Source organism: Panthera leo, chromosome D3, assembly GCF_018350215.1.
Source record: "Panthera leo isolate Ple1 chromosome D3, P.leo_Ple1_pat1.1, whole genome shotgun sequence".
Lineage (NCBI taxonomy): Eukaryota > Metazoa > Chordata > Mammalia > Carnivora > Felidae > Panthera > Panthera leo.
In genome coordinates this window covers 9245566-9273488 of record NC_056690.1, presented here as the reverse complement: position 1 = coordinate 9273488, position 27923 = coordinate 9245566, and the positions used below count along the sequence as shown (strand labels likewise).

Sequence of the window (27923 nt, the reverse complement as noted above, 5' to 3'; positions counted from 1 at the left end):
ACTTTTTAAGTTGGGCAAACACCTACATCAAATTGTCTATCTTTGTCAAAAAAGTAAGCCTGTAGTTGCTTAAAGATACTGCATTTGAAAAGTCAAAACCTTCATGGTGTATTTTCCATGTCTAATTAGACCGTTATAATTTTACACAGGGGATGTTAACTCATATCATAACTATTCAATAGCCATATGTTTTGACTTAAAGGAGGAACTGATTTTTAAAAAAAAAAATTGTTTTTGGTCCTATAGCTGTGTTAGAATTTACTTTTACCATGGCAAAGTGTGTTTTTATTTTGTAATTGTTATTTTTTCCTGGTTATTTCTTATCTCATTGAACTGTTTCACCGTTCAGAGATGTAAGGCTAATAGGGCACTGCAGTGCCTGGGTGGCTTAGTCGGTTAAGCATGTGAACTCTTGGTTTCAGCTCAGGTCATGATCCTCTGCATTGGGCTGAGGTGGGCTGAGCTGCCAGAGCAGAGCCTGCTTGGGATTCTCTGCCCCTTCCCCTGCTCCTTCTCAAAAGAATACTTAACTAGGACTTAAGAATGTAGAATAAAGGAGGTTAAGGCATTCATAGATGTCAGAGAGAAAACCGGTCCTTGGTTCTTACTACAAACGTTTCCAATTGACTAAAGGCTGTACAACACTCCATTAGAATAGAGAAATGGCTGTGGGGGAAGCCAAGTCTGCAGGAGAGGGATAGCCGGGCTGGAGGCCACAGCTCAGGTCCAGGACGGCAGGTTAGTGCATTCACCAGAAAGCACTTGCTTTCCAGTCTCTGGGATGCTGAGGATTTCCTTAGACAAGAGCAAAGTGTTTTTGTTTTTGTTTTTTTAATTAAAAAATTTTTTTTAGGGGCGCCTGGGTGGCTCAGTCAGCTAAGCGTCCGACTTCAGCTCAGGTCACGATCTCACAGTTCATGGGTTGGAGCCCCACGTCGGGCTCTGTGCTGACAGCTCAGAGCCTGGAGCCTGTTTCAGATTCTGTGTCTCCCTCTCTCTCTGACCCTCCCCCGTTCATGCTCTATCTCTCTCTGTCTCAAAAATAAATAAACGTTAAAAAAAAAAAATTAAAAAAAAATTTTTTTTTTAAATGTTTATTTATTTTTGAGAGAGACAGAGGGTGAGCAGGGGAGGGGCAGACAGAGGAAGACACAGAATCAGAAGCAAGTTTCAGGCTCCAAGCTGTCAGCTCAAGAGCCTGATGCGGGGCTTGAACTCACAAAAGGTGAGATCATGCCTGAGCCAAAGTCCGATGCTTTAACTGACTGAGCAACCCAGGTGCCCCGAGCAAAGTGTGTTTTTATACCTTGAAAAAGGTGTTAAGTTTTTAGAAGATTTTTTTCCCTGGAATTAAAATTTTCTATTTTGGGTAGTGATAGTATTTTGGTATCCTATAAAGAGTTGAGCCTGAACAAAACCCTGATTTTGTAGCTATTTCAAATGAATGTGACAACTTTGTTGGACATGTAAATAGAGTTTATTAACAGGCCTGTCTGCTACTGTATCTTTTTAAGTGAAAGTACTTGTTTCTGTTTGTTTGGTTTTTGGTTTGTTGTGAAGCATATCTGGGTCATCTATGACTGTTACCCTACCAATATTTTAGGTCAATACAGTGGTCTTTTTTAGCAAGAGTGTTACTAAAATAAAAAAAGTAGAAAGCTCTTTCCTCTTGAGGTCTTTTTGCTTCCTTAGATGTTAGTCTTAAAAAATAGGGATGTTTTTGTCAGAAAATTTACTCATCAGTGAATGTGAAGCTGGTATCAAGCCTTTGAAAGGTTGTAGCATCTTAATCTAGAATTGTAACGTTCAGAATTTTAATTTTGAACTCCTAACGTTTCCTTGCATTACTTATGCTTGGGAGAAGTTCGAGCTGTATCTTAATGTGTTTTCTGATATCCTTAAAGTATATTTTTCTACTCAAAAAGAACGTCTTACGCTTTTGAATCTTCTTCGTACAATAGTAGTATTTTCCATTGAGGTGCTTGCCAAACAAAGCAGATTTGCAGTTTTGTAGGCAGTGGTGTCATGAACCACTTCCCTGTTATTTAAAACGCCAATTAATTCAAGAGATTTTTATATCTCTTATATATATTTAATATATGTATAAAATTTCATACTTTGTGATAGGAAGATTTGTAGAGAATGTGGTCGCTGATCTGCAGGGGATCTTAAGCTGCCTGAGTATAACGGAGATAAGAGATGTATTTGAACCAGTGTCCAGAACAGGTTTCTTCTTCTTTTTCTTTTTTTTACCTTTTTAAAAAAATTGGAGCATAGTTGACACATAATGTCACATTAGTTTGAGGTGTACAACTTAGCGATTTGATATGTTTATGCATTATGCTATGTTCACCACAAGTATAGCTACCATCTGTCCCATTGCATCACTATTAAAATATCATCGACTGTTTTCCTTATGCTCTTTTTATTCCTGTGACTGACTTCATTTCCCCCTCTTCCCCCCAGAGCTGTCAGTTTATTCTCTATATTTATAGTTCTGATTCTGCTTTTTGTTTATTCATTTTTTTCAAGATTCCATTTAAGAGTGGGATCATATGGTATTTGTCTTTCTCTCTCTGACTTATTTCACTTAGCATAATACCCTGTAGATCCATCCATGTTGACTCAACAGAATAGATTTAGTCTGTTTGTTTGTTTGTTTGTTTAATTTTGTGAGAGAGAGAGAGAGAAGGGAAGGAGAGAGAATCCCAAGCAGGCTCTGTGCTGTTAGTACAGAGCCTGATGCAGGGCTCAGTCCTGCGAACCATGAGATCATGACCTGAGCTGAAGTCAAGACTTGGACACTTAACTGTTCCACCTAGGCACCCCAGAACAGATTTATTCTTGAAATTAGTAGAGAAACAATCTTGTTACAGGTACTGCCTCATTTATATCTGAAAGTTCTGCCTCTTATAATTTGAAAAATAGTAAGTTGTAAATACTCATTGTAGAAAAGATTGCCGAGAATCAAAAAACCCAAACTTCTTTAAAATCATCCACAATCTTTCTTTGAGTAGCTACTGTTGGAAGTTTGGAGTTCATCTTTTCAGACTTTTTATAAACATATATATGATAAACAAGAGGGAATCAAATGGTACATACTGTTTTGGATTCAACAGTATATATTGTCTTTTAAAATATTTCCCTCACGCCTGGGTGGCTCAGTTGGTTAAGTATCTGACTCTTGATTTGGCTCAGGTCATGACCTAAAGGTTTCCAGCCCCAAGGCAGGGCTCCCTGCAGAGCCTGCTTGGGATTCTCTCTGCCCCTCCCCTGCTCACACTCTCTCTGTATCTCAAAATAAATAAATAAATAAGCTTAAAAGAATGTTTCTCTCCTAAAACTCTAGAATTTTAGAGGAGGATGAAGAAATAACAGAAAATCTTATTTTAAAGTAGAAGGGAAAAAACCCTAAGCTTCGAAAAGTTAGGGGACTTGCCCAAAGCAACTTATTTGTAGAATTTTATTATATCCCTCTCTTTAAATAAACACAGACCTAGACGTAAACAAGATCATGCTGTGCATTTTACAGAATGCGACAACCACAGGCAGTCCTTGACCTTCAAGATATCTTTTTGTAACCTTGAGGTTTGGCTCGGTAAAATAGAAGGTCTGGTTCTTTATCTTTTTTTTTTTTTTTAATTTTTTTTTCAACGTTTTTTATTTATTTTTGGGACAGAGAGAGACAGAGCATGAACGGGGGAGGGTCAGAGAGAGAGGGAGACACAGAATCGGAAACAGGCTCCAGGCTCCGAGCCATCAACCCAGAGCCTGACGCGGGGCTCGAACTCACGGACCGCGAGATCGTGACCTGGCTGAAGTCGGACGCTTAACCGACTGCGCCACCCAGGCGCCCCTGGTTCTTTATCTTTTTAAAAAATACGTGTAATTTTGTGCATATGTGGTATGAAATCGACTTAAATGTTAAGTCCTTGGTTGTATTATTTTTAATGGCTTGGTATTATGAGTCGGGGGTTGCTTATGAAAATTTGTCAAAACTATTAACCTCAGGTTTTATTTGCTGAAAATTATTTTCAGTTGTGGTCATGTGAAAATCTGAAATTCCTTAAAAAAATTTTGTTTTTATTTAATGTTTATTCATTTTTGAGAGAAAGAGCATGAGTGGGGTAGGGGCAGAGAAAGAGGGAGACACAGAACTCAAAGCAGGCTCCACGCTATCAGCACAGAGCCTGACGTGGGGCTTGCATGAACTCTCGGGCTTGAACTCATGAACCGTGAGAACTGTGAGAACCTGAACTGAAGTTGGACGCTGGACCAGCTGAGCCACCCAGGCACCCCTGAGATTGCTTTTAATTTATTTTTACGTTTTTAGACTTTTTTTTAATATTTATTTATTTTTGAGAGAGAGAGAACGCTGATCAGGAAGAGAGAGAGGGAGACACAGAATCTGAAGCAGGCTCCAGGCTTCGAGCTGTCAGCACAGCCTGACTTGTGGTTCAAACTCACAAACCCTGAGATCGTGACCTGAGCCGAAGTCAGACACTTAACTGACTGAGCCACTCAGGTGCCCCTTATTTATTTTTATATTTTTAAGGTTTTGTTTTTAAGTAATCTCTACAACCGTCTTGCGGCTCAAACCCACAGCCCTGAGATTAAAGAGTCGCATGTTCCACGGACTGAGCTAGCCAGGCGCCCCTGGTATCCCTTTTAGTTTAAAAATATTCTAATGTGAATTGCTTGTAGTATTAGCCTTGAAGTGGCTGTAAAATAACAATTTCATACCATGTTTAATAGCTAACTGCATTTTGGGAACTGGATAAAATGTAATTCTATGATGGTGTCTTTGTAAATCCCATCAGTTTGTGGTATGAAACTTGTCGGTGATGTAATAATGAATGTGACTTACTTTTATTAAGTATATAGAAACTTCAGAATGTTGTATTCTTTTAAGAATATTACCATGAGATGCTTTACCTAACAGTTTTGTCAGTGGTCAAATACTTTTGATTGCCTCTATGTTCTTAATGCGTTTTATGAATCAAACAATATTTTTAGCAGTAATCTTTGTAAATAGTCCAAATTAATCTTGATTATAGTTTTAGTTAAAGAAAAAGCTAGTTTTGTACTAAATTGTGCATTTTTCTTTTGGGTCTCAAAAACTTTTTTTGTGGAGATTGTGTAGTTATTTTCATTACTGAAATACACTTGATAATTAAGTAAAGACGACCTACAGTTTTTACATTGAAGCTTGTGGAGATTATAGAAAGGACGAGTTCTTCATGGCCTCTTTCAGAGTTTATTTGCTTTTACTTTACATGATTTACACATTGCCAGCAATAGAAAGGCAAAACTTTTAGAGGCGAACACAATGACAGCAGTGAGAAATAAAAATAGCATGACAGAAATTTAAGAGATGAGAGAATTACAAAAAACAGACATGAGAACTAAAGAATATTTCATTTGGCTCTTAGTTACAATTCTATGCCTTAGTAGACCGAATCATTACTATTTCATAGCACAGTGTTGTTAGTTGATGTGCTCATAATAGTGACCTAAGACAAAGTTAAATTGCTATTTTTATATTTTTCGAACTGTAGGTCATGACCCCTTAATAAATTGTAAAATCACTCTAGTGGGTCATGACAAGCATTTTTAGAAAAATGAAAAAGAGTAGAAGATACTAGAATGCATTGCATCGTTAACTTCTGTTTGAGTTAACGTGTATATACTGTATTACAATGTACAGTGTAATACTTTGTTGATGTCACTGATTAGAGACACTGAGATACAGTAAAAGGATTGAGGAAGGGTTTTGTAGTTATATCTAAGCTGGGGTTGCCAGAATTAGTAAATAAAAATATAGGATGCTCAGCTGAACTTGTATCAACAGTGACTAATACTAAAGTGTAGTGTGTCCCACATTGCATGGGACAAAATTATTCATTTATCTGAAATTCAGATTTAATGGGGCATCCTTTATTTAATCTGGTAACTTCAGTCTAGGGTAGAATCAGGGTTTACCCCTTGGTAACTAAAATCTAAGCTCTGTGAGGGCAGAAACTTGATTTTGTTCGCTACTGTGTACCAATCTTCTGGAGCAGTGCTTGGCTGTAGGTGAGGTGTTTGAATGATTGGGGCAAGTCACTCACTCTTGTGCTCTGTTTCTTCATTAAAAGGGGAAAAGAGTACCTTAAAAAGTGAGATTACTAAATTTCTGTTACATTCCATTCTTGGTACATAGTAAACTCTTAGTATGTTTGTTTGTTTGTTTTGAGAGAGGTGGGTGGGGGAGGGGCAGAGAGGGAGAGAGAATCCCAAGCAGGCTCTGCACTGAATGCAAAGCCTGATTCAGGGCTTGAACTCAAGAACCGTGAGATCATGACCTGAACCAGAGTTGGATGCTCAACCAGCTGAGCCTCCCAGACACCACCCCCCACCCCGCCTTTTTTTTTTAGAAAGATTGTAGGGGAAGGGAAGGACAGAGGGCACAGGGAGAGAGAATCTTAAGTAGGCTCCTTGCCCAGTGCAGAGCCCCACATGGGGCTTGATCTTACAACCCTGGAATAATCATGACCTGAGCAGAAATCAAGAGTCAAACACTCAACTGACTGAGCCACCCAGGTGCTCAGGTCTCAGTTGTTTAGAATCATACAGATTTGGAGTTGGAAGTGGCCCTGGTGGATTTTTAGTTCTCATTCTTCTTTACATGTGAGGAAACTAAGGCCACAGAGCTTATTTGCTAGAGTTCTCCCATCACTGGCTGCATAGCTGGCTTTAGAATCTTGTTCCCTTTTCTTTCTAATATAATCTATTTCTTTGTTCTTTAGTTTCTTTTTAAGTTTTGATTTAAATTGCAGTTAGTTAACATGCAGTGTTCGTTTCAGGTGTACAAATAGTGGTACTAATAAGATTTCTTAAGACTCGTTTTCAAAATTTGGTATTTATTCAGTAATGTAAGAAAAGATCCATCTATCCAGAAAAAAATCATTGTCTAAGTTTTTCAGTTAGCAAAGCTTTTACTCTACTTTTGCTCTTTTTTGTTTTGTTTCATATGTTTCAAGTGAAAGTGTCTCTTCAGTCCTTTTATTATTTTTTTCTTCAGTCCTTTTTTTTTAGTTTATTTATTTTGAGAAAGAGTCTCAGAGAGAATGAGTGAGGGAGGGGCAGAGAGAGGGAGAGACAGAATTGCAGTCTGGCTCTACATCACCAGTGCATAGCCATGTGGGGCTCAAACCCACAAACCATGAGTTCGTGACCTGAGCTGAGATCAAGAGTCAGACTTTTAACCACTGAGCCACCCAGGTGCCCCTCTTCAGTCCTTTTATTCATTTATTTATTTACTTATTTTATTATTTTAAAGAAAAAAATTTTAATGTTTATTTTTGAGAGAGAGAGAGAGACAGACAGAGTGCAAGCAGGGGAGGGCAGAGAGAGAAGGAGACACAGAATCTGAAGCAGGCTCCAGGCTCTGAGCTGTCAGCACAGCTCAGAGCCCGACGCGGGGCTCGAACTCACAAACTGTGAGATTATGACTTGAGCCGAAGTCAGGTGCTTAAGTGACTGAACCACCCAGGCACCCCTCTTCAGTCCTTTTTTTTTTTTTTTTTTAATAATTTAACTTATTTTTTATTTTTTAAAATTTACATCCATGTTAGTATATAGTGAAGCAATGATTTCAGGAGTAGATTCCTTAAGGCTCCTTACCCATTTAGGCCATCACCCCTCCCACAACCCTTCCAGCAACCCTCAGTTTGTTCTCCATATTTATGAATCTCTTTTGTCCCCCTCCCTGTTTTTGTATTATTTCTGTTTCCCTCTTCAGTCCTTTCAAATGAAGTTCCTCTGTAGTGTTTCTACCGGTCATTCTTTTCCTTTCTTCTGTGACTATCCTGTTCCGATCCTTATCCTACATGGCAAGTAGGTTTCACTTTGTATGCCAATTCTGATTGATTAGAATGTTATGTAGAGCATTCTGAGATTTCATTTAGTCTTGGGGAAGAAATGTGGATAGAGAAGGAGGTGAGGTGAGTCTTTATATCATGGGCGCCAGAGGGTATGTACTCACTGTAGCTTAGCAAGCATCCCAGTTGGTCTCTCCATGTCCAGACACTTCATCCATACTCCACGGCCCTAAGACTCTTCCCCAAACATTTTCATTATGTTCCATTTCTGAGAAACTTTTACCGGCTCTCATTATTAGCTGAATCAAATCCAGACTATTTGGCCTGATAGCCAGGTCCCTTTACAGATTGTGTACACTGTATTTATTCTCCAGGTAAAGCAGATTATGCCAGTGTAGTCCTCTTCATCCTCTTAAACATAGTCTTTAATGGCTCAGCCCAGATCTTCTCTTGTAGTGTCTCACTGTATGTACCTTGGGAAAATGTGGTTCCTCCTGTGCTGAGGTAGCTTTTTTGGCAGGTGTCATTCCTGTGGTTTTGAACACACAGGGCCTTGTATTTAAGTGTAGCAACTCCTCCCGTCACAAACTTTCTCCTTAGAATGGACTCAGATAGGAGCAAAGCTACTTCCTAGAACAAAAGTGAGGTGTTTTGGGTTTTTTTTCCTGGTTTATGTTCATTTCATAGTCCACCATCCCTGTTATTTGTCAGTTTTCTGTGTTTACTGTGTTTAAACTTAGTCTATTATTCCTAAAGCTGTCATTTTCATTCAACAAGTGCAGCAGCAGTGAGTATTGACAGTGCCGGTCGGAAGAACACATTTAACTATGGTAGAAATGAGAGATTGGGGCACTGGCTGCCCTAGTCAGAAGAGCATGTGACTCTTGACTTCAGGGCGGTGAGTTCAAGCCCCACAATTGGGTGAGAGATTTCTTAAAATTGAAAAAGATGAGAGATGAAAAAAAAGAGTATTAGGAAAATGATGGGTTGGGACAGGATGGGTTATTCTGAAGGAGAGAGAACAAAAAGTACCACGTCTAGTCAGTAATAATCCACCAAAGATAAAGAGAATTAATAGATGAAATGGAAAAACCTGGAAGTTCGCAGCTAATGGTGCTAGTTTGGGAGAAGGCTAACATAGTGACGGTGCTACTGCTGGAACCCCAGTCAAGACTTGCAGATAGTGTCCCCGACACACAGTCCTTGCATGTAGGGTCTGGGCTGCCTCCCATGGTATCGGAGAAGTCTCTTCAGAGAAAGTTATCTTTTGGGAAATGACGCCTAGTGGAATGTTCATATGTGGTCCTCCTGTCCAGACACATGGATGATACACAAGAAACTTAAAAAAAATTTGTTGTTCAGTGCACTGTGATTTAGTTCAGATTGCTAGACAGGATTTAGTTAATCCTTATTGTGGTAGATTTAGTTAATCCTTGTTGTGGTAGATTATATTTTTAATTAGATATATTAAAATATGATTTACATAAAGTTCCCCCTTTTTAGTGTATAGCTCTTGAGTTTTGACAAACTTAAAGTCTTGGAGCCACCACCATAATTATACTATCACTCCATAAAGTTTCCTTGTGCCTTTTATCAGTCGTTCCCCTTCCTCTAACCCTGGCAATTACTGATCTTTTTCCTGTCATCATAGTTTTATCTTTTCTAGAATGTCATACAGATGGATCCATACAGAATACAAGCGTTTTGTGATTGGCTTCTCTCACATACCATAATGCTTTGAGATTCTTTTGTGTTACTGCGTGTAATAGTACTTTCTTCCCCATAGTGTGTGTGTGTGTGTGTGTGTGTGTGTGTGTGTGTGTGTTTTATTTTATATTTGAGAGAGACAGAGCATGAGCAGGGGAGGGGCAGAGAGGGAGATACAGAATCCTAAGCAGGCTCCAGACTTGGAGTGGTCAGCACAGAGCCCGACGCAGGTCTCCAACTCTCAAACTGCGAGATCATGACCTGAGCAGAAGTCAGATGCTCAACCCACTGAGCCACCCAGGCGCTCCTCTTTCCCAGAGTTTTGTTCATCAGGTGTTGGACAAGTTGCAGTTTTTGGCTATTATGAATAAAGCTGCTATGAATATTTGTGTACAGATTTTGTGTGGTCATAGTGATTTCATTTTTCGTGGTTAAATACATAGAAATGGGATTGCTGAGTTGTAGGACAATTTAGTTTTAAAAGTAATTGGCAAACTGTTTGTTAAAATGCCTGTCCTATTTTTCCCCTCAGCCGTGTATGGGATTTTTATTAATTGCTCTAATTCTTGGCAATACTTGGTATGTTAATCTTTAATTTTAGCCATTCTGGTGGCTGTGTATTGGTATTTCATTGTGGTTTGAACTTACATTTCCTTGATACCTAATGATATTGAACTTCTTTTCCTGTGCTTGTTCGCCATTTATATATCCTCTTGGGTGAAAAGGAACTATTTGTGATCGATCTCACTTGTTTGGAAGTAAAAATTTCTGTATTTGCATTGCCTTCTAGGTTTATTTTAGAGCATCTTGAGGACAGAGACAAGTCCCTAGTATAACTTAACAAGCATAGTAAGTGATAAATTGTGTATTGACTGTATGAGCCTTGGTTTCATTGTTAAGCAGATGAGTTTGCTGTCAAGGAAACGTTGTCACTTTATAAAGGAACATGACATTTGTTTTATAGGCATACCAAAGTTAAACTGTTCTTTTGAGTATTTCCTGTTTGTCAGGTTCTGGGGATACAGTAGAGAACAAGCCAGATGAAGTCTCTTCCTTCCTGGAGTAGGGGAGACAAGGCAGAAAGTTCAAACTGCTCCCTCATAATATGTTTGAGTTGCTAATGCTTGCTTCTATCTTATAAAATATTGGAAAGCAGTCTTTTAGATAAGGAGAAGAAAACATACTGGTTTCATCAGAAGATAGGCCCTCTTTGGGTGCCTGGGCGCTTAAGCGTCTGACTTAGACTCAGGTCATGATCTTGCAGTTCGGGAGTTCAAGCCCCGAATCAGCCTCTGTGCTGACAGCTTGGATCCTGGAACCTGGTTAGGATTCCTGTGTCTCCCTCTCTCTCCGCCCTTCCCTGATTCGCGCTCTCTCTTTCTCTCTCTCTCAAAAAATAAACATTAAAAAAAATTGAAAGAAGATAGGCCCTCTTATGAGTGTGTAGTTGTTTTTTTAGTAATCTAGTTTGTTTATTTTATTTTGGAGAGAGTGTGAACTGGGGAGAGGGGCAGAGGGAGAGAGAGCATCTTATGCAGGCTCCACACTCAGTGCAGAGCCCAACGTGGGGCTCCATTCCACAGTCCTGGGATCATGACCTGAGTGGAAATCGGGTTGGATGCTCAACCCACTGAGCCACCCAGGTTCCCCAGTATTTTTTTTTTTTTAATTAAGTAAGCTCTACACCCAACGTAGGGCTTGAACTCAAAACCCTGAGATCAAGAGTTGCAGGCTTAACCAACTGAGCCAGCTAGGTGCCCTGAGTAGTCTAGTATGTTGCTGTTTACTCCTTGTAATGCTTTAGGGGTAGCCACTGGCTAGCCACAGAAATCAGTAGGTTTGAGAATCCTTGTTGTCTAAGCTTGTGAAAGCTGATTAGGGTCATAAAGGAAAGAGGAGGAAAAGTTACTAGTGGAACTCACCTTGAGCTTCCTTTTCTGCTAGGGCATATTCATTTAGTATAAGTATAAATAAGTAAAGTATATGTATTTTTTTCTTATTTGATTATCACTCAGTCCTGTTAGGTAATCTGTTGCCCTGTCACATTTTACCTGTGTGGAAACTGAGGCCCAGAGAAGCTAAGTAAGTCCGTGTTTAAATTTACTCAGCTAAAAGGGAACAGCGATGGAATGACTTAATATTGTTGTAATTAGGATCTCTGAAAAGGTATGCAAGTGAGAACAGAAGAAAACTGGTAATGGATTTAAGGAATGTTAAAATTAGTTTCTTACTTTGATTTACCAGGAATTTGAGTCATTAGCTTGCAGTTCAGAGGCTCCTTAGGATGAACAATGGGGAAGAAAATGAGAATTTGCATTTGTGACAGAATTTATTCAGTCTGTAAATGTTATAGGAAGTCTGCATATTTTTAACCCAGTCTAAAAGGTCAGAGAAGAAATAAGAGCTTCTGTTTATAAAACCTTTTTTCCTATATAAAATACATTAAGAGAAAACTAGCATTTCTGAGCCAAGTGGTGAGTAGTAGCCATTTTTCTGAAAAAAGTTTAGGTATCTGTGATGTGGAAACAGTTTATGGCGAACTTTCTATTTATAAGATGATAGTTCCCATTTATTCTGTACCTATTAGATTTCAGGCACTGTGCCTAATGCATTATGTGTGTGTGTATATATATATATATATATATATATATCCTTTATTTGTTTTTTACTTTTTTTTTTTTTTTTTGCTTTAGAGAGAGTGCGAGAGAACGCGTGAGTGGGGGGAGGGGGCAAAAGGAGACAGTGAGAGAATCCTAAGCAGGCTCCACTCTCAGTGCAGAGCCCATCATGGGGCTCGATCCCACGACCTTGGGATCATGACCTGAGCTGAAATCAAGAGTCAGATGCTTAACCGACTGAGCCACCCAGCTGCCCCAAAGCTTTAACTTTTAGTAACTGTGCTCCCCTGCTTCTAGTATAGCTCTATGACAACTGATAAAAATCAATGAAAACCATTTGGTTATAATTGTTAGCCATAAAATGGCTTCAGTTATCCAGACTTAGCCCTGGCAGTTCTCTTTATTTATAAATGAGTCTGGATCCAAAATCTGTGATTTTTTTTTTTTTTTTCTTCAAAGTTTGGAAATAATGTTATAAATGGTGGTTAGTATTCTGCACCTGCCTATTTTATCAGATTGTCGATTGTAACCCATAATTAATTTGAACTAAGTAGTATTGTACTATATCATGGGTTGAGAAGGTGTTTGTGGCTTGATCTAAGAACCCAAACACCACTTAACGTTTCTATATGAAAATAAGAGTGTAGAACCCAGTTCTCCACTCTCTTGGTCTTGTTAGAGGCTGCATAGCCCTGGGGCTATAGGACATACTGAATAAGACTTCAGCACACATTAATCTTTCGGAAAGGACTAATAGTTGAGGAAATGGTTGCTGTCCTCTTTGACTTTAGGGAAATTGAAATTCTTGGTTCAGTTATTTGCATGGGCCAGTCATGTTAGACGATCATAACATTTTATTTTTAATTACTGCAACACATTACTTTTTGCCCACCAGTTTAATCTAGCCTACCTTTTGCTGTTAGACTTAAACTCTTCTTTGGTTGTTCAAAAATCACCCTGCTCCCAAGCCCAAGGTCCTCTTCACCTTCAAGGCTTTCCATGATCTATCCTAGGGGTTAGCAAACTTTTTCTTTAAAGAGCCAGATAATCAAAGCTTTGCATGCCATATACAGTCTTTTTGGCATATACATGCACACATACACACACACACACACACACACATACACACACACATACACAGGTCCTTTAAAAATGTAAAAATCATTCTTAGCTCTGGGCCATTTAAAAACAGGACATTTGCCGGGCAGCTTATAAAGCCTCATTTTATCTTTTTGATCCTGTTTTCCATAAGCTCTTCAAAGCATGGTCCATTTAAATCAGTATGGTCTCCTCATCGCCTCTGCAGGTACCAAGCTCAGCCTTCATTTCCTGCCTGCTCTTCCATCATTTTTCTGCTTTTCCACACCCTCATACTTCTCTTTGTCATCCTTACTTAGATCCTCTAAGATCTAGCCCAGGTCTTCCATTGAAACATATTCTCACTTATTTTTCTTTTTATTAATTCCTGTAGAACTTAGTTTGTCCCATATGTTAGTTTTCTTGAGAACTTATTCCATGTTTTTCTGTAGTTAACTGCAAGAATAAAGATTGACATTTTCCCTCAAACTATTTTATGGAGAATGCCTGAAATTACTATTTTCTTTACACAAACCAGTATTCCTTCTGTTTGGCATCCTATTCCCTTCCCACAAATTTGAATTTTAGAATTGGAAGCTTGTGTTTCAGATCATCATGACTCATCCTCTTTGTTTCACACAAGAGCAGAAACTTTAAATGACATGTCCAAAGTCATACAACAATTTGTTTAGCACACCGCCTCCTTACTTTGTGACATAAGGCAGGGTATTTTATTTGTGGTTGAGTTTCTTCCACTGTGAAATGGGGATGATGGGAATTAAATGAATTATGTATGTAAAATGCTTAAATCAATGCCTGGCATATAGTAAGTGTTTGTAACTTTTAACTGTTATAGCATGTTTGGAAATCAGTAGAAACTGCATGAGCAAGGTAAGGTTGCAGAGTGCTTGTTGGTAGGTTTGGGGTAGTGCTGGATGAGTGGATGCTCTTCAGCATTTTGTTGAGCTTGTGTATGTATACTGTTCATTAATTCAGTGTAAGTTTGAAGCTGTGAGACTAGAACAGTTAAAAGATGAACAAGGAGCACCTGCGTGGCTCAGAATGTTAAGTGTCCAACCCTTGGTTTCTGCTCAGGTCATGATCTCGTGGTTCGTTGGATCAAGCCCTGCTTCAGGCTCTGTGTTGACAATGCGGAACCTGCTTGGGATTCTCTCTGTTCCTCCCTCCTGTGTGTGTGTGTGTGTGTGTGTGTGTGTGTGTGTGTGTGTGTCTCAAAATAAACATTAAAAAAATTAAAAAGATAAACAATTGTTGAATCAGTGTTACGTTTCTGAAACTAACACTGTTAACTAGCTGGAATTAAAATAAAAAACTTAAGATGAATGAAACCTCTCTGCTTCCAGGTTATTCGGTAGAGTAGGAAAGGCAGGCATGCAGAGTGTAAACTGGTAGCACTGAGAAGGGAGGGAATGACTGCCTTGGGTGGGTGGTGAAGAAAAAAACCTTGAAAAAGACCCAGGGTGTTGAGATGGATCTTGAGGAATGGCGAGTAGTTTTCAGTGAGGCCATGGAAGAGAAGAGGAAGTTCTAGGATAGGAAGTTTGTGCTAAAGCAGAAGATGCTATAAACATGGTGTGTGTAGAAAGATATGATTTACAGTGTGGTGGAAGAAATGGAGGGGTGGTACTTGCTGAAAGCAGAGGGACAGATTTGGAAGCCCTTGTAGTTAGAGAAGAAGTGAAGTGAGTTTGAAATAAATACAAATGAGGGGCGCCTGGGTGGCTCAGTCGGTTAAGTGTCCAACTCCAGCTCAGGTCATGGTCTCGCGGTTCATGGGTTCAAGCCCCGTGTCGGACTCTGTGCTGACGGCTCAGAACCTGGAGTCTGCTTCGGATTCTGTATCTCCCTCTCTCACTGTCGTCGTCCCCCCCCCCCCCACCCTGTTTCTCTCTGTCTCTGAAATGCGAATAAATGTTAAAAAAATTTTTTTAAATACAAATGAGAAATTTTTTAATAGAGAGTTTTAACATATATGAAAATAGAACATAGCTGTCCTACATAGCTGTCACTTAGCTTTAGCGGTTATCAGTAAATGGCTTACCTTTTTTCACCTGTAGTTCCCTTTTCCTCATTATCACTTGTTGTCTTGGAAAGGGGATTAAAATTGTTTTGAGGCCCTGGGAAAGATTAATGACCAATGGCTAAAACATTGGGACAGAGACTTCATTGAGTTCACTACATGGAAACACTTCTGGTGCAATGGAGGGGATGAATGCTTTGGAAGGTTCATAGGACCAGTGTCTGAAGAAGCTCAAGGAGAGGATTGCAACTGGTGGCTACTCTCCACATGGCTATTTAAATTTATTTATTTATTTATTTATTTATTTATTTAAAATTAGAATTAAAAAGAAATGTTTTTTTTTTTAATGTTTGTATTTATTTTTGAGACAGAGAGAGACAGAGTGTGAGCAGGGGACGGGCAGGGATAGAGGGAGACACAGAATCTGAAGCTGGCTCCTGGCCCTGAGCTGTCAGCACAGAGCCCGATGCGGGGCTCGAACTCACAGACCGGGAGATCATGACCTGAGCTGAAGTCGGACACTTAACTGACTGAGCCGCCCAGGCTATTTAAATTTAAATTTAAGTTAATTAAAATAAAAATTCAGTCCTCAGTCACACTAGCCATATTTCACGTGCTCAGCCGTCACGTGTACTTAATGGCTACCATATTAGGCAGCACAGATATAGAATTTTTTTTTTTTTATCATTATAGAAAGTTTTGTTGAACAGCACTGGACTTGAGTCCTAAAATTCCTTTTTATCTGAGTCTCTTGGTGGGTGTAGCTCGTATCTCAATGTGCCTGGCTTTATGTTATGGCCATGTCCCTTATCCCTTCCTCTTAAGTAAAACTTTATATGAAGAGGATTTTTTTTACAAGTTTAATTTGTGTTGTAATATAAGAAAAATAATTGTGTTAGCTAACAATGATCAAGCATTTATTTAATATGCCAGGCATTGTTCTTAAGCCAGGCTGTCCTTATGAATATCACTGAATTTTTTATAGCCTTATGTGAAGATGCTGTTTTTTTTTTCTTTTCTTGTTTTTAAAGGTACTGACTTTAGGGGCGCCTGGGTGGCTCAGTTGGTTAACGTCCGACCTCAGGTCATGATCTCAAGGTCTGTGAGATCTAGCCCCGCGTCGGGCTCTGTGCTGTCAGTTCAGAGCCTGGAGCCTGCTTCAGATTGTGTGTCTCCCTCTCTCTCTGCCCCTCCCCTGCTCATGCTCTGTCTCTGTCAAAAAATGAATAAACGTTAAAAAAAAAAATATTTAAAGGTACTAACTTTATCACCATTTTATAATGTTGAAATTGAGACACAATGAGCTGAAGTTACGAGGTTAAGGTCACAGAGCTAGGAAGTGATAGGGTCAGAGTAGGGTCTTGGGTTATTTATTTGTATATATTTTGACCAGCAGGTTGTAGAGAAATTAAATTAGTTCTTATGGGGGTGGTAGTTGTTTTGAAACAGTGGTTCTAGATGATTATATGACTGGATTAATCTGGCAGTTGTGTGAATTTAGAGTTGCTGGTCCACCTTAGTTTGCTAAAAAGAAAAAAAACCCTAGCTTTAGTGTTTGGGTTTGTCGTGGCCTACCCCCTACTGCCGCCTTGACTCATTTTTTCAGTGTGGATATCATTATTCAGTAAGTATTAGTTAATAGAGTTTCCCTTTCTAGTAAAAAAAACTGAAATGGTTAGAAGAAAATGACTCACCTAAGTGAGTTAACTGTAAGAGCTGGAATTACATTTCTAGTTTTTAGTTGTCCTTTCTCCTGACAACTGTAGTTTTTTTGTACTATATAAACAAATCGAATTAGTTGGTATTTGTCATAATTCACATAAATTGTACTGTATACTTAATATACTTAATTTATTCAACAATTTATAATATTTACTGTATGCCAGCCTCTGTTAAGCCCTGGGCACACAGTGGTGAAGGAGACAGAAGTGTTTGCCCCCATGGAGTTTATATTCTGGGAGTGGGAAGTGGACAGAAACAGAAAGTAAGTTGGTTGAACACATAATAGAATTTCAGATATTAAGTGCTATCATTCATTAAATATTAACTAAAGTATGAAAACGGTGATATAATAATGGTTGGGGAGCGACTTTTGATAATATGGTCAGGACAGGCTTTTCTGAGGATGGAACATTTAAATCGAAATCTAAATAATAAGCAGTTGGCTGTGTCAGTATCTGAGAAGAGTATTATTACACCTTTACTGGAAAGGGGTTAGCAGGTATGTCTTTCTTACTGTGCCAAAGAATATTAGTTACATCCAAACAACTAGTCAGGTTCTAGAAATCTGTATCAATGAAATACTTGGATTGTATAAGTTATCCAGGCCTGTTGAAAGTTATAGAAACTAGTAAATGACATCTATAGATACAGTGTTGAAGAATAGTAATGAAAGCAAGAATGATGAAAAATGAAGAAATAAAAAGTTGTATAATTACGTTGTGGAGGGCACTACCAATAGAAATTGCATATTCCTCCCCCACCCTCAGGATTTTGAAACAATAAGGGAAGAAATTTTATTCTAGCTAGATTATTTAATGTGTTTCAATTATCAGGAGTGTTCTTGGGTTGTTTGTATATATATTTTGCTTATTCAAGTGGTGAATGAGACAGATAAAATATACATATGAAAATAGCACATTTTAAACTTTGTCCTAGATATAACCTCTAATGTGTAAGTTGCCTGAAGGCAAGGCTCTGTTCATCTGGCTCATTCAACAGATATTTGTTAAATATAAAGTTAAAAAAACTACAATTTTTGAGTGCTTCCTCTGTGCTAGAGTGTTTATTTTACACCTTTAATGAAGTTTAATTGACATAAAATGAGTCCCACATTGTAAAATGTACAATGTAATAAGTTTTGACCAAATGAGAGTGTGTCTGTGTGTGTGTACATTTTTCATATTCTCTTACTTGATCCTCCACAACCCTGTGACTTGACTTATTTCCGTTTTACAGATAAGAAAACTGGGGACCAAAGTGATTAAGTAACCTTCCTGGGGTCACTGTAAGTGGCTGACCTGGGATTTGAAACCGAGTTGTCTGAAAAGTAGAGTAGACCTTTGGGTTTTGGTATGCCCTCTGTTTTTAAGCACTGCACTCTGAAGTCCTAGTGCTTTTGGTTTCCTGGGTTGGGAATATCTGTGATCTCCTCTCTAATTTATCCATAGTTTCTTCATATTTGTGTGTGTGTGTGTTTTGCTATTGGTGATGTCCTTTTGCAACAAAAATTTTTTTGATCCCTCCCCCCCGCCTTAAATAAGCTCTAGGCCCAATGTGGGGCTTAAAAACAAAACCCTCAGATCGAGTCACCTGCCCTGCTGACTAGTCAGGCACCCCAAATTTCTGATTTTGATCAAGTCCCATTTATTTTTTCGTCTGTTGATTGTGCCTTTAGTGTCATATCTAAGAATCCATTGCCAAATCCAAGGTCTTGAAGATTTACCCCAATTTTTTTTCTTGCAAGAGTTTTAGAGTTTTAGCCTTTACATTTAGGTATTTGATCCATTTTGAATTCTTATATATGTTGTAAGGTAGGAGTTCAGCCGCATTCTTTTACATGTGGATATCCATTTGTCTCAGCTCTATTTGTTGAAAAGACTATTCTTTTCTCAGTAAGTTGTCTTGGTTCTCTTTTCAAAAATCATTTGACTATAAATGTAAGAGTGTATTTTTGGACTGTTGCTATTTCATTGTTCTTTTATCCTTATGTTAGGAGCATACTATCTTGATTACTATAGGTTCTCATTTTGAATTCCTGATATATCATTTCTTCTGTAAATATTTCAATGTATATATTTCTCTAAGAGAATGAAAGTTTTAAAAACATCACACTTGGGGGCAAGGCACCTGGCTGGCTCAGTCAGTAGAGCTTGTGACTTTTTTTAAAAATTTTTTTCGATGTTACTTTTTTGAGAGAGAGAGAAGGGGAGGGGCAGAGAGAGAGGGAGACACACAATCTGAAGCAGGCTCCAGGCTTCCAGCTGTCAGCACAGAGCCCATTGTGGGGCTTGAACTCAAGAGCCGCGATCATGACCTGAGCCGAAGTCGGACACTTAACCGCGACTGAGCCACGCAGGCACCCCTTAATTCTTTAGTATTAGGTAATGTCTAGTCATTTAAAATTTTCCCAATTGTGTGTCTCTTAAAAAATAATCTGCTTTACTGAAGTATAGTGTACATACAGTAAAATTCACCAATTTTATGTGCAATGTAATGAATTTTTAGCCTCAGATTAATTTTGTTACAATTTACATATAGTAAAATTTAACCTTTTTTAGGTATGTTTTAGGAGTTTCTTTTTGGCTCTGCCTTTAGTTTGGGGAGTGGCAAGTTTAAGGTATAGTTTACATGCAGTAAACTCATCCTATTCAGTGTAAAGTTCTTTGAGTTTTGGCAAATGTATAGTCACATAATCACTACCACAATTCAGATACCACCCTATAAAGTTCCCTCTGTACTTTTATAATAAACATCCTTTCTTCTCCCTTAGCCCCTGGCAGTCACTGATTTGATTTCTGTATAGATTTGCCTTTCCAGAATGTCATATAAATGGGATTATGGATTATTTTTGTGTCTAGCTTCTTTAATTTATCACAGTGCTTTTGAAATTCATCCATGCTGTGTGTAGCATGTGTCAGTAATTTGTAATTTTATTACTGAGTAGTATTCCACTATTCAGGATGTACTACTGCGGTTTATTCATTTATCAGGTAATAGACATTTGGGCTGTTTTCACTTTTTGGCTATTTTGAAGAAACCAGCTCTGAACATTCACATTCATTACTTTTTTTTTTGTTTTTTTTGTTATTTAATTAGGTTCTTTGTAAGAAATTTAGAACACCAATTTGTGAGGGTCAACTCCATTCGTGAGAGCAAACACAGAGCGGAGGTAGCCCTGAAGCTGAGGAACGGCTTTGATTTTTGGCAGAATTTGCGAGTCCACAGCTTTCTGATCAACCTTGCGCTGCTCTGTAATCTCATATTTCTCTTTCTCCGTGTCGAAGATCTCACCTTCCTGGTGTCTGGGCTTACGCAGCTTCTTCTTCTTGAAGTAAGCATCAGTGAGGTGTTTGGGGATTTTCACATTGCTGATATCAATTTTGGTGGAGGTGGCAATGACAAATTTCTGGTGTGTTCTACGCAGAGGAACTCGATTAAGGGACAGAGGTCCAGTCACAAGTAGCAAGCCACTGCTCAGTTGCTTCAGGAAAACCACTCTCTTGCCTCTGTGGCGCCCAGTGAGGATGATCAAGATGGTCCCAGGAGTGATGCTAGCTCGCAGTTTCCTCACATGCTGACTAAAAGGTTTTTTGCCGTGGCTCAACAGCTTCCGAGGCACATCTTCAGTAGGATAATACCTAGGCATTTTGCGAAGTTTAACCACTCGGGTACCACCATTCTTGTCACCACCAACTGGTTTTGTGACAGTAGCAAGAACCTTCTCCTTCTTTTTCTTTTCAATCCTGGATTTAGCTGCTGAATACTTCCTCTTGTACATGGCCTTTCTCGAATACATAGCCGATCGGGAATACCTGCCAATTCCTCTGACTAGGACAGGGTTTCGGCTGCAGTGGGGCTTCCCCTTCTTTGGCGTTTTAGCCTTGAGGTTACCCTTCTTAACCTTGCCACCAGCACCAGCCTTCTTGGCTTCAGGTTTCTTCTCCTTAGCATCCGGCTTCTCAGCTTTTTCGCCCGCCATCTTGCAAGATGGGAAAGAGCTCACATTCATTACTTTTGAATACGTACCTGGGAGTGGGGTTGTATAAGTCTGTTTGACTTTATAAGAAAATGCCAAACTGTTTTCCAAAATGGCTGTGCCATTTTCCATTCCCACCAGTGGTGTGTGAGAGTTTCAGCTGCTTGGCATCCTTGCTAGTGGTTGGTATTATCAGTCTTTAATTTTATTAGCTAAGTCTACTTGCTTAAATGACTGTGTAAGTCTTTTGCCTGCTTATTGAGCTATTTATCTTCTTATTAATAAGTTCTTTGAGTTCTTTGTAATTCTGGGTATAAGGTTATTATCAGACATAACATTTTGCAAATGTTACCTTGTCTGTGGGTTGACTTAATTTTCTTCTTCTTTTCTTTTTTTTTTTTTTTTTAAATTTTTAATGTTTGTTTATCTTTGAGAGAGACAGAGTACAAGTGGAGGAGAGGTAGAGAGAGAGAGGGACACAAAATCCAAAGCAGGCTCCAGGCTCTGAGCTGTCAGCACAGAGCCTGATGCGGGGCTTGAACTCACAAACTGTGAGATCATGACCTGAGCTGAAGTCTGACGCTTAACCGACTGAGCCACCCAGGCGCCCCGACTTAATTTTCTTAACAGTCTTTCAAAGGACAGAATACTTGAAAATTGGATGAAATCTAATTTGTCAATTTTTTGCTTTTATGGTTTGCATTTTTTCTGTTCGAAAATTTTTGTCTAACCAAAGGTCATAGAGATTTTCTCCCATATTTTCTGTTAAAAGTTATACTTAACTCTTTTGTGATTAGGTCATTGATACATTTTGAGTTAGCCTTGACAAGCTTTTGTTTCTAGTAGCTTTTTGGTAGATTCTCTTAGGATTTTCTGCCTAAATGATCATACTATCTTTATTATTAAAGACAGTTTTCCTTTTTTCTGTCTAGTCTTGCCTTGATATTGCCTAAGCTAGAACTTCCAGTTCTAGTGTCTCTTCATTTTATTTATTTATTATTTTTTGTGATGTTTATTTATTTTTGAGAGAGAGAGAGCTTTTGAGCAAGTGAGCGCTAGTGGGGGAGGGGCAGAGAGGGAGAGAGACTGAGGATCCAGAGCAGGCTCTGCGCTGACAGCAGAGAGCCCAGTGCAGAACTTGAACTCATGACCCATGAGATCATGACCTGAGCCAAAGTCGGACACTTAACTGACGGAATCACCCAGGCGCCCCCATTTTATTTTTTTATAATTCTAATCAAGATTCTCGTGAGATTCACAAGTTGATATGTCATCCATTTTAATCTACCTTCTGCCTCTTATTTTATGCTAGGTGCTTTTGATTCAGTGATCAGTACAAAGTCCCTAACTTTGTGGAACTTGCTTATTGTCATCAGAGGCACATTAGTAAAATACCTTGATTTTTCAAAAGGTGGATCAACATCAATTCCATTGTAAAGCTTAAAGATAATTAAATGAGAATAAGAACACTTTGACATTTCTCGGTTATGTGTACATTAAACTTCCATGAAGAAAGTATTTAATAAACTGTGAAGAAATTTGTTTTAAATATTTATTTATTTTGAGAGAGCACGAGGGAGAGAGAGCTCTGCACCACCATGGAGCCCAACTTGGGGGCTGGATCCCATGAACCATGAGGTCAGGACCTGAACCGAAATCAAGAGTTGGATGCTCAACCGACTGAACCATCTAGATGCTCCAAGAAATTTGTTTTAGAAATAATGGCTCATGTAAAACAGCAGTAGACTTTATTTTTAAAATTGTAGTTGTTGACATTGCAGCCACATTTTTTTTTCAGCGCAGAGGTTGGCAAATCTTTCTTGAAATGACTCGGATAGTAAGTGTTTTAGACATTATGGGCCATATAACTTCTCTGTTGCATATTCTTGGCTTTTCTTCTTCCTTCCCCTCCCCCCCTTCCTCCCTTCCTCCCTTCCTCCCTTCCTCCCTTCCTCCCTTCCTCCCTTCCTCCCTTCCTCCCTTCCTCCCTTCCTCCCTCTCTCCCTCTCTCCCTCACTCCCTCTCTCCCTCTCTCCTTCTCTCCTTAAAAACCATACTTAACTCAGAATCTCAACAAAAACAGGTTGTGGGCTGTAGTTTGCTGACCATTGATTTACGTAATGATTACTTTGAAATCTTTCTCCATCTTTTTCTTTCTACTTTGGGCGCATTTATTCATTAGATATTTATTAAGTGTATATCATATGTGAGCTATGGTTCCTTTTTGCTGATTTTGGTAAGCGGTACAAAGACGTGTAAGATACTATGTGCCAATCTTTGTTGTTTAGGTTTTATTTCATCCAGGAGCTTTTGGCCAAGGGCATGAATGAATGGGCGTTGAAACCCAGGAGTTTCAGTCTAGAGAGTACTGTGTGTATTTGATTGGGATGTCATATTCCAAGGAAGGTTTCTTGAAAGATGACATTTGAGTTTCAAGGCTGTGTAGGATTGAATTTTTCTATTACAAGACATTAAAGACATTTTGGACGGTAAAGTAGAAGTTAATAAATCATGTAGAGTTCCTAATTTAAAAAAGTGTATAATTTTAGATATATAGAAAAGCTGCAATGATATTACAAATAATTCTATACCCTTCACCTTCATTCTTTATGTAATATTTACTTTTTAATTTTTTCTCTGTTAAATTAAGATACACATATATAATTTGTTATAAAATTAAAATTATTTTATTAAACGTATGGGAGACATGGTGCTCCTTAGCCCTAAATAATTCAGAGTACATTTCCTAATAACAAGGACATTCTCTTTCAAAACCACAGTACATTTGTCAAAATGAGAAAATTAATGTTGTGTCAGACTGTTATCTATAGACCTTATTCAGATTTCACTCGTTCTGATGTTCTCTACAGCAAAACAGAATACTCTTTTGATGGCCCAGGAACCAATCTGGGATTATATGTTACATTCAGTTGTCATGTCTTTTTGGTTTCCTTTAATCTAAACTAGTTCCTTAATCTTTGTCTTTTATGACTTGATGCTTTTGAAGAATTCAGGTTATTTTTTTGTAGAATGTCCCTTAACTGGGGTTCCTCTCTTTCCTCATGATTTAGATTCTGATTGTGCCTTCTTAGCAAGAATACCACAGATTTGCCATGTTCTTATTGCATGATTTGGGGCAGGTACATGATGTGCATATTTGTCCCATTGCTGGTACACTGTTAACTTGGATGACTTGGCAAGGAACGGATAGGTTTTTCTTTTTTCTGATTTCTTTAATTTTTTAAGTAACCTCTACCCCCATTGTGGGGCTTAAACTCAACGACTAAGAGTTGTGATCAAGAGTCGCATGCTCTACTGACTAAGCCAGCCTCGCGCTCTAGATCTGCTAGACTTCTTTCCTAGAAAATTATTTTTCACTTTGTCATTAATCAGTATCTTGTGGAGAGTTGCTTTATAACTATATAAATATCCTGTTTCTGTTTTACTAGATTTAGCATCCATTGGTGATTTTTGTGTGAAACAGTTTATTAAATGGCTACCAAATTGTAACCTTTTAATAACGTCATTCCTTCTACCTTTATTAGTTGGAATTCACTTGTCGGGTTGACAGGATGACAAGGAGATGGGGCTTGAGGTGAAGGAGCAGAGAGCTCAGTATTAGGATGGCACAGATAATTTCTGTGAGGACTTCATCTTCATAACCTAGGAGTTATGTGAAAGGGCACAGAGTCCAGATGAATGTCTCTTTCTTCTTCATGATGGACTGACCCTTTTATCATAAAATGTCCCTCTTGGGCACCTGGGTGGCTCAGTCGGTTAAGCGGCCAACTTTGGCTCAAGTCACGATCCCGTGGCTTGTGGGTTTGGGCCCCGCTTCTGGCTCTGTGCTGACAGCTCAGAACATGAAGCCGGCTTCGGATTTTGTGTGTGTGTGTGTCTCTCTCTGCCCCTTCCACACTCCCACTCTGTCTCTCTCAAAAATAAACACTAAAAAATTTTTTTAAATGTCCCTCTTTCTAGTAACACTTCTGTTTCGTTAGATACTTGTACAGCCACTGCAGCTTTCTTGTATGTGCTGTTCTTACGATATTTCCTTTTCCATCCTTTTCCTTTCAGTCTCTTTGTATCTTTAAATCTAAAATTCCTCTCTTATAGACTGTGTATGGTTGGATCTTGTTTTTTTATTCACTTAAGCCTGTGTCTGCAGTGATTCTGTCAGTCTCCTATGGTAGCCTCTGACTACAAACTCCACTGTTTTTGAGGGCACCCTTTGGCATGAACTTCTCTACATGCTGTTGCAAATGAATTTCCGCTGGGAAGAGAATCTGAGCTTATCTCTCTCTTTTTTTTTAAATGTTTGTTTATTTTTGAGAGAAGGAGAGAGAGAGAGAGAGAGAATGGGGGAGGGGCAGAGGGAGAGGGAGACACAGAATCAGAAGCAGGCTCCAGGTTCTGAGCTGTCAGCACAGAGCCCCACGTGGGGCTCCAACTCATGAACCATGAGATCATGACCTGAGCAGAAGTCAGATGCTTAACCCACTGGGGTGTGGCCCTCCCCCCTTTTTAATTGTGGTAAAATGTACATCGCATAAAAGTTAACCTTTGTAACCATTTTTAAATGTGTAGTTCAGGGGACCGAAGTACCTTCACTTTGTTGTGCTCCCGCCTCCTCTATTAAGTTCCAAAATAATATCCCAGAAGGAATCCCTTTACCCACTAAGCATTTGCTCCCTATCCCAGCCATCCTTAACTCCTGGTATTCACCAGTCTACTTTTTGTGTCTATGAATTTGACTACACTATATACCTCCTATAAGTAGAGTCATACAATAGTTGTCCTTTTGTGTATGTGGCTTCTTTTCACTTAGCATGTGTTCATCCTTGTTGTATGTGTCAGAACTTCATTTGTTTTTAAGGCTGAAAAATATTCTATTGTATGGATATACCACCTTGTGTTTATCATTTGTCAGTGGACATTTGGGTTTTTCCACCTTTTGGCTATTGTAAATAATGCTGCTCTGAACATTGATGTACAAATATCTGTTCAGATCCATGCTTTCAGTTATTTTGGGTATGGATTCGGGAGTGGTATTGCTGGATCATAGGATAATTCTGTTTAATATTTTTTAAATTTTTAATGTTTATTTTTGAGAGAGCATGAGCAGGGAAGGTGCAGATAGAGAGAGAGAGAGAGGGAGAGATTTTTTGAAGCAGGCTCCAGGCTCTGAGCTATCAGCATAGAGCTTGATGTGGGGCTTGAACTCATGAGTGGTGAGATCATGACCTGAGCTGAAGTCGGACGCTTAACTGACTGAGCCACCCAGGCGCCCCAATTCTGTTTAAATTTTGGGGGACTGCCATACTATCTTCCACAGCAGCTATAACATTTTACATTCCCACAGGTAGTACACATGGGTTCCAGTTTCTCCACATTTTTCCAACACTTGTGATTTTCTGTCTTTTTTATAATAGCTTTCATAGTGGGGGTGAAGTGGTAGCTCATTGGGATTTTGATTTGCACCTTTCCTGATGACTAGTGATGTTGAACATCTTTTCATGTGCTTATTGGCTAACTGTATAGCTTCTTTGGAGAAATGTCTATTCAAGTCTTTTGTCCATTTTTGAATTGGGTTGTATGTTTTTTTGTTGTTGTTTAATGAATTGTAGTTGTTTATTCTGGAATTATCAGATACATGAAATGTACATATCTTACTCTGAAAAGTGGTGTCTTTACTCTGATAACTGATAATCCTTTGCATAAGAGCTTTTAATTTTGATGAAATAATTTTTGGTATTTTTTTTAATGTTTATGCATTTTGGTGTCACAGTTAAATCATTGCCAAGTTTAAAGTCACGAAGACTTTTCTCCTGTGTTTTCTCCTAAGAATTTCATAGTGGTAGCTCTTAAATTTACATCTTTGACCCATTTTGGGTTAATTTTTGTGTATGATTTAAGTTGTAAAGTTTCACCATATATGTGAGGGTTTATTTCTGGGCTCTCTATTCTATTTCATTGGATTTTATGTTTGTCCTTATGCCAGCACCACACTATTCTGATTACTGTAGCTTTATAGTAAGTGTTGAAATTGAGAAGCTACACTTTGCTTTTGATTTATGTGTCTTTAAATTTATAATCATTTTCCCTCCCTCTACACTGTTTTTTTCTTCTCATGCCATTTATTTGTTGCATAACCCATCTTTTGTTAGGTCAAATTTACCACATTCTGGGGCGCTTGGGTAGCTCAGTGGGTTAAGCACCTGACTCTTGATTTTGGCTCAGGTCATGATCTCAAGGTTGGTGAGTTCGAGCCCCAGGTGCAGAGCCTGCTTGGGATTCTTTCTCTCCCTCTCTCTCTGCCCCTCCCCTGCTTGCACTCGCAGGCTCTCTCTGTTTCTCTCTCAAATAAATAAACCTAAAAAAAAATGCCACATTCTGGGTTTAACGGATTTGTAACCTCATGGTATCAGTTAATATATTCTTCTACACCCTGTTTCCCGTAAACTAGTAGGTCTTGATTAAATCCAGGCTCCAATTGCATCATATCAGAAGGTACTTTTTTTTTTAACCTAAAGAGATTGTGAAAAACATGCAGAATGATAAAAATGAAGCCCTGCACACCTGTCACCTCGTCTCAACAGTTATTAACTCAAGCCAGTCTTATTTACAACCCCAGCTATTTCCTCCTTCCTGTATTAGTTTGAAGCAATATAAACTACTGTTACTCTTTAAAATTTCTTTATATTAACTTGGCATTTTGAATCACATATTAACTTGATATTCAATAACTATTGAAAGCATATAATCCTGGATATGATTGTTTTGTGAAATATTCATCTAGTCATAGGTATGTTTAGGACTAGAATATGATCTTGGCTTTTTTGAAATTTAGTTTCTGTAACTATATGAAACATTAACTTGCTTTGTTCCAAAATACTAAAGAAAAAATTAAAAGTAAAGCA

At 38.6% G+C, this 27923-nt stretch overlaps 2 protein-coding genes across 8 annotated transcripts in view; one reads left to right on the top strand and one right to left on the bottom strand.

The window, feature by feature from the left end:
• LOC122204271 (60S ribosomal protein L6-like) overlaps positions 1 to 21021 on the bottom strand; it is a 738693-nt gene extending 717672 nt beyond the window's left edge. The window contains exon 1 of the mRNA XM_042911761.1: positions 20122 to 21021. Coding sequence (XP_042767695.1) covers positions 20140 to 21006 — 867 coding nt within the window. The 5' untranslated portion in view covers positions 21007 to 21021 and the 3' untranslated portion in view covers positions 20122 to 20139. The remainder of the gene's footprint in view (positions 1 to 20121) is intronic.
• ATXN2 (ataxin 2) overlaps positions 1 to 27923 on the top strand; it is a 127774-nt gene that overhangs the window by 4558 nt on the left and 95293 nt on the right. The window lies entirely within an intron of this gene.